The sequence below is a fragment of the Phyllopteryx taeniolatus genome, chromosome 1 (assembly GCF_024500385.1).
Source record: "Phyllopteryx taeniolatus isolate TA_2022b chromosome 1, UOR_Ptae_1.2, whole genome shotgun sequence".
NCBI classification, from domain to species: Eukaryota; Metazoa; Chordata; class Actinopteri; order Syngnathiformes; family Syngnathidae; genus Phyllopteryx; species Phyllopteryx taeniolatus.
Genome location: NC_084502.1, coordinates 21,781,469 through 21,792,298, shown reverse-complemented (window position 1 = coordinate 21,792,298; position 10,830 = coordinate 21,781,469). Strand labels below are relative to the sequence as shown.

The 10,830-nt window shown below is 44.8% G+C and overlaps 1 protein-coding gene and 1 long non-coding RNA gene across 12 annotated transcripts in view; one reads left to right on the top strand and one right to left on the bottom strand.

Annotated features, from left to right (window-relative positions):
• usp19 (ubiquitin specific peptidase 19) overlaps window positions 1-10,830 on the bottom strand; it is a 51,263-nt gene that overhangs the window by 17,080 nt on the left and 23,353 nt on the right. For 4 of the 6 annotated variants that reach the window (XM_061780821.1, XM_061780822.1, XM_061780827.1 and 1 more), the window contains exons 9-17: window positions 9,249-9,364; window positions 7,753-7,991; window positions 7,467-7,659; window positions 7,096-7,229; window positions 830-988; window positions 512-622; window positions 318-428; window positions 119-220; window positions 1-34 (exon numbers count right to left, since the gene is read on the bottom strand). The exon at window positions 1-34 is cut by the window's left edge and continues 107 nt beyond it. In XM_061780821.1, the coding sequence (XP_061636805.1) occupies window positions 1-34; window positions 119-220; window positions 318-428; window positions 512-622; window positions 830-988; window positions 7,096-7,229; window positions 7,467-7,659; window positions 7,753-7,991; window positions 9,249-9,364 (1,199 nt within the window). The remainder of the gene's footprint in view (window positions 35-118; window positions 221-317; window positions 429-511; window positions 623-829; window positions 989-7,095; window positions 7,230-7,466; window positions 7,660-7,752; window positions 7,992-9,248; window positions 9,365-10,830) is intronic. The other 2 variants (XM_061780823.1, XM_061780826.1) reach the window with 1 other exon arrangement.
• LOC133481603 (uncharacterized) lies at window positions 1,293-7,000 on the top strand. 6 transcript variants are annotated; one of them, XR_009789591.1, is made up of 5 exons: window positions 1,293-4,716; window positions 4,808-4,924; window positions 5,073-5,333; window positions 5,847-5,867; window positions 6,023-7,000. It is a non-coding gene; the product is annotated as an uncharacterized LOC133481603 (long non-coding RNA). The 6 variants fall into 6 exon arrangements; XR_009789589.1 differs by having other exon boundaries at window positions 5,847-7,000; XR_009789592.1 differs by having other exon boundaries at window positions 5,073-5,867.

Here is a 10,830-nt window from a genome sequence, read left to right as displayed (position 1 = left end):
GCAAAAACATTCGCTGGAAGCAGTTCTTCCCCACCTGAGTCAAAGAAAACAAGCTCAGTCCAATCTTAAAAGAAACCTATGGCACCACATGAAACTTGGAATACAGAAGGTGTCTCACCTCTGCGAGTCTGAGATTCTCAGGCTTTACCCTAACACTCCTGGAGATGGACTCCAGGACTTCTGCAGTGCTGGAGTTCTCCTTGCTCACGCTCACTAAAAACTAGAACAAGACATGCATATGGAAAATATTAAATAAAGGATTTTGCTTGAGACATCTTTACCTTTTGTGATGACAGGCAATTATTTTCTAATCTCACCTTAATGGGTTTTTTATGCGGTTCCTTGGCAAAGTAGAAAACAGAGAGCACCTTTTGTTTCTGTGGCAATGGGACAGGTAAGTATAGGAAGGGGTCGAATGTTATAGACACCTAAAGGGAAAGAGGAGGAGATTAGAATTACTGAGGAGTGATTGCTACCTTCAATCCGGATGTGAAAAAGTACAATGTATTACCTTGGAGCATTTGGGACAGACAAGCTTGGATTTGAACTGGCCTTGGAAGAGGTCCACTATGAATGAGTCATTTCTCATCTTGTGCCTCTGCCATGCTTCCTCTGCCACCACCTGAGACAAACAACAGCAAAGTAATCTTCAGCAAAATAAGCAATCAGTACCTTAGCAGAAGACTTCATAAAATTATTGTCATTTCAATGCTTTCCACATCTACATTAATAAACCTTTATTTTATTTAAGGATTTCAGATAAAGAGGCAACACATCACCCTTCACTATCCCTTACGGAGGGTACGCCAGCAATTTTCTTAACACCAACCTCATCCAAGCGACCATCAGAGTCCACTGTCTCCGTGTATGGCTTATTCTGAATGCGATTCAAGTCCTCATGGAGGCCGTCAAGCAAAAAAGCCATGAACTCCTGGGCATCATGCTGGGCGTAGCCTGTAAACTGATTGGCTTTACTGGCCACAATTGCCTGCAAAGTAAAGTTAAATTCAAAGCATGATGACAGGGGGAGAAGCCTATGTATTTGCAGATTTTAAAACACATAAAAGGCATGCATACTAGAGGGACCTGTGTTTTTAAAATCACCTATTAACTCTCAAGATTCCAAGCGTGTTCGTTTTCGTGAAAGAACTACGATTATAACGACCAATTTATTCCTGACAGAGGAGTCTATACATACTTCAGAGCTCTGGGTCAGCAGCTACTCCTATCTTAGCCTTAGCAGAAATGGTGTAGACCGAACAACGCTATCTGTTCCTGGACCCAGTCTTTATACATTTTTTCAAAAATGAAGTGTAGAGTAGTCTTCATCTGGTTGGTCTGGGGTCCATTGACGTCATCTTTGCTATGCAGAATGATGGCCGTTGCCGCGACATCAGCCGTTGGTGCCAGAAGCTGTTCATGTGACCTCCACATGCACCCTACCGGAAACTTCCAAGCAGTACACCCCCACACCCTATCTTCACTGCAACAAAGCACCACTATTCAAGCACAAACCAAGCCACTAGCGCAACCACATCACTTCCCAGCCATTCACAACCAAACGGCAAAACCACATCCCATCAAATGGTGGTGGCGATCCTGGAAGGACATCAGATAAAAGGACAGAGGAGTGGACAGGGATTCAGTTGGACTGCAATCTCCCCGGTGCACCGACAGAAAGAGGTGGGCAGAAACCTGTTTGTTTATATCACGAATTCTGCACAATGGAAATTGTGAAATTTGGGAGATTTGTGGTACAATTGTTTCATTGTCAATAGTTACTAAGACGTTGTGTTATTGTTGTTGTGTTAATTGGAAGTCAGGGTAACAGAGGACCTGACTGCCCAGGGTAACAGAGGACCTGGTAAAAGTAGGGTAACGAGGTACCTACTAGTCCAGTCGTAGACTGACTTGAAATCGGACGCGGTTTCATACTGTAACGTTTCGGTAGACGTTGGGGATTTTGGGACCCCCAAAAACAGATTTAGAATAAGAAGAGTGTGCCACCAAAACCCTGGGGTGTGAACTGGACAGTCGAGTGTAGAGGTAATGAATGTGATATGTATCAGAGTGATTACCAGAAGTCAATGGAGGATTTGTGGATTGAAATAGAAGGTCAGTTGTTGGCTGGCATTGAAAGAAAGAAGCAGAAAAAGAAACAAGCAGAATTACAGACCTTCCCAAAGCGGCCCCCCAGTAACTTTCGTTTATCCGGCTTCGCCGGTCGAGGGAGCCGCTCAAATGACAGACCAAAACACCGGGGAAGTAAAACTCCCATCGACACCCCCGGCCTACGCTACTTTTAACCCATCTGACAAACGACAACCCACGTACCCACTGCAGGCGCCCATATACCAAATAGTGGGCGAAGTGAAACTGGTTGGTACGTCAGGAACACACGACTTGACCCAACAGCAGCGAACCACTAAGAAAGAAATAGTGACTACTAACCGACAAGGTACAGTAGACTACAACAGTTCTAATTGGCACATTTTGAGACAACAGGAACCTTCCTCGAGAAGAGACGAGCCCGGAGACAGTGGAGCGGGCAACACCGGCACTCGGTGGTCTCTGCCCAAACGCCCGACAGACAGGTTTGGCCAACTACGTTGCAGGAAGAGTTCACGTCTAGTATTAATAAAAGAAGTTCCCGCTTGAGGGAACCGCAACATAGTGATGAGTCTGACTCTAAATTTGACGATGATCGAGAGGGAAATCAGGAAGAGACGGACGGGGAGCTAACCCCACCGCCCCCTCTGACAGACAAAAACTTGACAGCAACCCACCGATGACGGCGACAAGCTAAGCAAATGACTTCTGGTGAAGCCCGAAAACGGATGGCGAAGGCTTACCAGCCCCCATCCCGGGACAGAGTCAAGACGAGGTCCCAGACTGGAACCAGAATTAAGAGTCCGACTAGATATACCCCGACTCCCAGTAATTATTCTATGATCTCCAGTCAACAAGGTGGGTTGATATACCAAGAATTCTCTTTAAAAGATCTTGAGTTTTTACAGAAACGGCTCCCTGGACTGGCTGTTGGCGGTGAAATGTGGATCCAGACAGTGAAAAAGTTGACGGATGGCATGAGCCTGGCATTTGGTGACGTTGTGAGATTGATTCGCGCCTGTTTCATTTCGGTTCATCAATTGGAAAATATTTTGACATGGTCTGGTCTGAATAATGTCGAACCTGAAATTTTATTTGCCCCTTTTGCTCCTCCAGTGTTTGCAGTCATCCGTGACATGTTCCCGTCCTCCTCGCCGGCAGTTCCGAAGCTCCCGGACTTCAAACCTCCCATGGATCCCAGTTCACATTTTGAAAATTGCATAAGTATTTGGACAGATAAGACAGGGTCACAGCCCCTCCCATGTTAGGGAGGCAAATGTTATTTATAGAATTGCTTTGCTTGACATATTGCCAGCTGAAATTAGGACTGAATGTATAAAAGACCCTGACCTCATGGAAGGGGGAGACAGCTAAGGGGGAGACTTTAATCGTCATGTGTCTCACCATTTGAAACTTTTTGTCGACAGCCACCACAAATCATCAGACGAGGTAAAGGACATGTAGGAACAACTTTTGAAGTTACAATTGGCCCAGGCCTGAAAAGTGGCCACTGACAACAAACAAGAAGGAAAAAAGAAAAAAAATGGAAGCAAAAAAACAGATCGCCAACCTCCACCGGACCAAGCATGCTTCAACTGCGGTCAGTATGGACACTGGTACCGTCAATGTACTGCTCCCCCACAGATGCAACAGCGACCTCCAGTGGGACCCGGAGGGGCCCCACCTCAAAGAGGAGGCTACGGAGCTCCACGCGGCAGAGGTGGACGCGACCCGCCACCCTGGCAACAGCAACCGCAACAGGCTCCACAGCAACAACAGCCATCTAGCCAGTTCTACTGCGACAAGGACTGGTCCGATTACCAATAGGGATGCCCGGAGCCCGGGGAGGAGGTAAGGCAGATCCTCTTATCACAGCAAAAGTGGAGAAGACGGACATCCACATGCTAGTGGACACAGGTGCCACATATTCGTCTGTATGTCTACCACTTCCCGCATCCAAACACTCAGGGAAGACGACCACCTTAATGGGCTTTGCAGGGGTGCCCATGAGTCTGCCGATTTCGACACCATTAAAGACTGAAATTGCTGGACAGACACATGAACATCAGTTTGTCCTGATGAAAGGGGGATCTCCAGTGAACCTGATGGGGCAGAAATCTGCTTATCAAAACCAGGGCTACCATCCTTTGCAGCCTGGACAGACTGACGATACGGTTCCCAGATGGGACCGTGATGAACTCTGGACGGAAATTGTCCATGGTGCAACATGAACTCCCGGTAGCGACCGCTGACATTTATTGGGCCCGACTTCAACCAGAAACAAAGGCGGGAGGCGGCGTCTACTTGGACTTCCTGCGGTGGAAACCCTGGATCGACTCTCTTGCCTCCGACAGCCCTCCGATTGAGCCCCTCCATCTCACACTGTACTATGACAAAAATGACGATTTGGTTTACAGAGAAGCCTTTGAGTCAATACAGGGTGAAAACTGGACGCTCAACAGTAAAGGTATTTACATAGGGAAGCAAGGTGTGGCGGCTGCCTCCACCTTGACGCGAGACCAGAGTGAGTGGTTTATGAGGAGTTCGACATCTTTTCCACACATTTCACTTGCACTAGGTCATGAAGCCCGAGAACTGGGACCCATGGTAAGGAAATGCCATTTGCCAAATGATTGGCAACAAGGTCAAATACCAAATGTGTTGTACTATCCTAGTACTGAATATTTTTTGTATTCAGGACCCCAGGAGACCCAAATTCTGACTTCCAAACACTTTGGTCCACAAATGACTTTGTGAAACCTTCCGCTCAAGCTGCAGAACTGCTGGCCATGTGCAGGGCACTGGAGGTCTGAAGGTCAGAGTGTTACTATTTATTCTGATTCGGCCTATGTTGTAGGATGCTTGTTTGTTGATTTGGCTGCATGGAGACGACAGGGATTTGTTACGTCCTGGGGACCCAGTGGCCCACGCCGAGCTGATTCAACGACTGGTGTTACCTACAGGAAAGTTCATGCGGTCAGTGGTTGAGGAAGCACACGCCGCGACACATGAGTTATGTGTCGATGCTGAACAAGCTGCGCTTTTTGTGGCACCCTGATCTTCTGCGTAAGGTAATATAATTTTGTGTTTCTTGTGATATGTCAGAATTTAAGTGTTGGCCCTACAACGAAGAGGGAACTGCAACACACTGAGATGGGCTGATGCCCAAATGATGTGGTGGTAATGGACTACACCGACATGGTAGTCCCAGTCCAAGGAAAAAGGTACTTATTAATGATTGTCGACACTTTTTCTGGATGGACCGAAGCTTATTCTTGTGCAAAACAGGACGCGCCGTCGGTCATTAAAGCGCTGGTTAACCATTATATCACGACACATGGGTTTCCATGAGTAATCAGGTCAGACAATGGTACCCATTTTACGGCTAATTCCTTGGCCACGGTGGAATGCATGCTGGGGCTCAAACACAAATTTTGCCCAGTCTACCATCCTCAGTCCTATGCCCATGGGGAAAGGATGAACAGCACAGTCAAACAACGGCTGGCGAAAACGTGTGCACACAGGGCTTAATTGGCTCCATGCCCTGCCCCTTGCTTTGTTCTCCATCATGCAAGCGATTAACCGGCGGACAGGGTTCGCCCCATTTGAACTCCGGACCGGCCGCCCTATGCCTGGTCCAGCCTCTGCTTCGCTCCAGCCGGACATGGAACCGCCGAAGGGCTATAAGCCCTACTGGGAGCAACTGTCATCTCTTGTGTTCTCGCTTTGTGTTTCAGATCACTGTTCCAGACGTCCATGTCAGTGACCCTTCCCTTCCGACTCAAATTTATTTGAAAGGATATTGTGTTTTGGTGTTAAATTGATCATTTAACATAGGGGGGAAATATGTACATCCTCTATGTCTGGCCGAAGAAGGTCATAATCATGACTCTGATGATCTCCCTGATTATAGTTACAGGAATCCATTTCGGAATGCCCTCAAACCAAGAAGAATGAGTGGGAAAGAAAGCCAGGAAAGGTTTGAAACCCATGTCTGTTAAACTTAAATCAATGTCTGGAGTGGATGACAACCCATTCCATAACCTGGATGTTTGGTAAATGGAAAGGTCTCATGCTGACTTTGGAAACTACCATCCTGGTTGTCATTGCTGTGCATGCTTTGTGTGGATGTTGTATCATTCCTTGTCTCAGGAGTCTCATCCTCCGGATTGTCCACAAGGCCTTTGAGTGGAAGGACCCTCACGGCCAATATCAGCTGCTGCCCCTGAAAGAGGACGTGGAGACCATAAGCGCGCTCGCTCTGTTGGACATCGGCTCTGTATCCTCTCCTTAAGTTTTTTTATATTTGCTACATTTAGTTTGGGCTACATTAAGTATTAGAGCGAACTTGGCTGCATAATTAGAGGGTGTTTATCTCTGATTAGCAGAGATCAAAAGGGGGATTGATGGGATGTGGTTTTGTCATTTGGTTGGAATGGCTGGGAAGTGATGTGGTCGTGCTAGTGGCTTGGTTTGTACTTGAACAGTGGTGCTTTGTTGCAGTGAAGATAAGGTGTGGGGGTGTGCTGCTTGGAAGTTCCCGGTAGGGTGCATGTGGAAGTCACAGGAAACATCTGTCGGAGATAACCGTTGCTACAAACCAAATGAGGAAGTAAGAAGTGTTGAGACGGCGTCTGGCACCAACGGCTGATGTCGCGGCAACGGCCATCATTCTGCATAGCAACGATGACCTCAATGGACCCTGGACCAATCAGACGAAGACAACTCCACACTTCCTTTTTGAAAAATTGTATAAAGACTGGGTCCAGAAACAGATAGTGTTGATCGGTCTACACCATCTCTGCTAAGGCTAAGATAGGCGTAGCTGCTGACCCAGAGCTCTGAAGTATGTATCGACTCCTCTGTCGGGAATAAATTGGTTGGCTTTTAACACGTTGTTATAATCGCTGTTCTTTCACGAAAACGAACACACTTGGAACCTCGAGAGTTAATAGGTGATTTTAAAAACACAGGTTCCTTTAATACCTTGAGCTTTGAGGGCTGGAAGGCATGGTGCGTTCCTTTCCAAAGGGCCCTGAGCAGCACTGCAAAGCCAATGGCTAGCCGGCCACCTGTTCCCAGTGGATTATTGCAGTTGATTTCTGACTCAAATGCTCGGTCTAAAGGAAATTTTAAAAAATACATTGGTTAGGAATAGACGACAATATTGTGGAATATTTGCAGCAGCTAATGTTCTGATTGAGACGTCACATTGCGCTGTAACAGAGGGTCTCCTTGATGTGTTTCCAATTGGTAAGAGTGTAAAACACAAAGGTATTTGTATTTTAGTAAAAAGCAGTTCGTGCTCACTGTACCCATTGAGAAAGGTCACTGGTACAGCTCAAATCTTCATTTACCATGAAAGTAATCCCTGAGTTCTCTGGTGTTGGACAGGGATTGGATGACACTGTTCATGAAGCAGGTGTTTCCAAGGTTGACCAATCCTGTGAAACCAGGCAGGCACACCTTCTTCTCCTCCTCTTCCTCATTGTGCTCATTGCTAGCATGGGCTGCATGGGTCATGGGCTGCACCATACAGGTCGGCTTGGGCTGAGATGAGAAACAAAACAAAAACTTGATCACTTTCATCTTCATTTCATCATTGTCATCCTTACCACCAAAAAGCTCGATTTGCCAATTTACCGTCATAACAGTAGGCTCTGGCTTCGTGATGGCAACGTGGTCAGCTACTGTACGAGGAGCCACAGTTTCTAGACCACTATCCTCCACTCTGGCTGGGGCTTTGGGGACCTTTGGTTTCTCCTCACCGACCCTGGGGGGTTCCTCCTTGGTCGGCATGCTGTGCTGGCTGCTGCCTGGTTGGCTCTTTTCTGTGCAGGTGGGGCTCGAGGGCACAGCCACCTTGGCGCCACCCACTGCACCTTAAACAGAGGAGAATGGACCTTGTGGTTAGAAGACAAGGTGATGGTAATCTAACAATAGCAACAGTAATAACCAAGCATATACCGTAATTTATTTTGTATAATGCGCATTTTATTCCCCCCAAAAATTGTCAAAAGTCAATAGTGCGCATTATACATAGGTATAGGGGCGAATGGAAAAAAACATTCACACTTTATAAATGTATGCCGCCATCTAGTGGTTATGGAAAAGCTGTACACTTTAATTCCAAAATGCCACCGCCACCTAGTGAATATAAAAAGGTGTAGCCTACAGTTTCATTCTAATATGAGAGGGGTACATATGACTGCATATATGTACAGTTGTGCTCATAAATTTACATACCCTGGCAGAATTTGTGAATTTTATTTTATTATTATTTTTAATATGACTGATAACTGAACAACAACCATCATTAATTTCTTTATGGTTTTGTTTTGTTGAATGATAATGCTTTTCTGAAATGCTTGACCGTTTCATTTGAATCCCATTAAAATAAAATTAAGTGTGTTTCGCCTGGTCCTTCATGTTTTCTTTCAAGAATTGTACCCATCTTACAAATTCTGCCGGGTTAATCAAACATATTAACAAAACAGTGTGTTTTCTAATATACTAAATAAAAGTAGGGCTGTGAATTTCAAAATAAGAGCAAGTAAATTAAAAAAAAAGGAGTACTTTACTAAAGAATAATTATTTGGAAAAAAACTAAAAATACAGACAATACTTCGTTTTAATCATATGGGTAGAAGCAAAATCATGCATTGTAAAAATGCATTATACATAGGTACAAGGATTTTCCAGAATTTTTAGGTCACCTTTGGGGGTGCGTATTATACATGGGTGCGCATTATGCACGAAATGACGGTACTTCAATTTGAAATACAACCATTATATTCTATGTTTTTACTGTTAAATGTAGAAGGGGCTGAAACCCCTTTTCTCCACCTGTTCAGTGCAACTAGCTAAACACTGACATGTTACTTTTCTTAAGTTACATGCCAAAAGTTCTCAAATAGAGTCATTATGAAATAAATTTATCATTTAACTGTAAATAAACGCTCATTGGCCTTTATAAAGTTCAACCAAGTTTTAGGATAACGCAAACTACATGAAGGCATGGCAGATTGTTACTCCTATCAATCTTGCCAATGTTTGCCTGAGACAGTGGACAGTATTGAACCACACATGACGAAAAATACCACATCTTCACGCTGTCAAGTAGAAGCTTGGCATCAGACCTTGTGTGGCGGGGGCCTCTAGACCCTCCCAACGTTGGCTGTGCCTCTTCTTCAGGGTAATGTCCACTCGCGATACCGTGAAGGAGTAGGAGCACTGCTCAGGCTGTATCAAGTTCCTGGAGCAGTCACAGGGCAGACAAATATGGACACGTCAGATTGAGAGACAGAAGGGTCAGAGTTTTACCGTAATTTCTCATCTAAATTGCGCATTTTTGTCAAAAGTCGACAAAGTACATTATACATAGGCATAAGGAAAGTGAAGAAATTGTTGCACATTGTATAAACGTACACCAGTAAAACATGAGATGAAAATGGTGTTCGTTCATTTGAATAGGATATGATAAGTTAGTTCTATTGTTAAACATTTATATGTAAATATAGTAACCTTTCATTTATCTGATAATCAAAATATCTTCCTGTTCAACACATACAGCAATTCGTACAGAACCCCGGAGACAACATGAACATCCTTTTTTATGTGACAACACGACGCCTGTGTTGCATTCACAAGATTGGAAAGATCCGACAAGCTCGAGTTAAAATCAATCATGTTATAGTGAGTGCGACATGTTCATGTCGTTACCCTGAGTTACATAAATTAGTAAAGCTTTGACTCCCTGAGAATAACTACAACGGGTTATCACAGAAGCTACATAACGGTAACAGATACAACAATAGGTGTGCACCAGACCTGTCTGTCTTAGCCACGTTAGCTATCCACATTCTATAATGAATAGATGAATGGTGCTATGACAAAATATAGTCTATCTTCTTTTAAATTATCCCATAGTTTCTGTCTGATTTTTATTACTTCAATAGTTATTTGCTCGTGTGATTTTTTTTTTCAAATGTACCTAGTAGCTCAATTGTTTTTTCCTCCCTTCTCAGCGGCTCAACCAGCCTCCCTTTTCTCTCAAGGACAACATAACTGCGAAAAGGCCTTTATTTCCTATTTTGCCTCTCGTATTTCCTTTAACTGTGAGTTGCTCTTCTGTGTTCCTTAGGGTCAGAAAGAGGAGTGAAGCAACTGTAAGCGCTCTGACTTTTCCTCTCTTTGCAGAGATTTCAATAAAATGACAAAAGACAAGACTATTTCCTCATTTAATTCCAAAACAAACTGACTGTCAGAAGTGGGATCTCAGGATCGACTGTCAGACCAGGGACCGGATGGAGACCGATCATCCAAGACAAGTAACTGTCTTGTCCCTTACCTGAGGCGTTTTCACGGGGGGGGACTGGCCAGCCCCTGGACAACTCTGACTGTCGCCTCAAGATACCCACGGACCTGCGATGTCCCCCAAACAAAGAATTACGGTGAAGAAAATTTTAATTCCTTGAAAATTGGACCATTTCATATGGCGTACTGTATTTGAAAGTCCAGGTTAAAGGCCAGTGAAAGGCCAGGTTGAAGTCCATTTTATAAAGCCTAGGTTAAAATCCTGGATTAAATTCCCCCGGTTCGAGTCTTGACAGTTAGGGCGTTAGGGGTTCGGGTCCCCAGGTTCGAGTCCAACAATCAGGAGTTCGGGTCACCGACAATTTCGAAGACGTTTGAATATTGTAAAAAAGAGAAGCGCTTCTA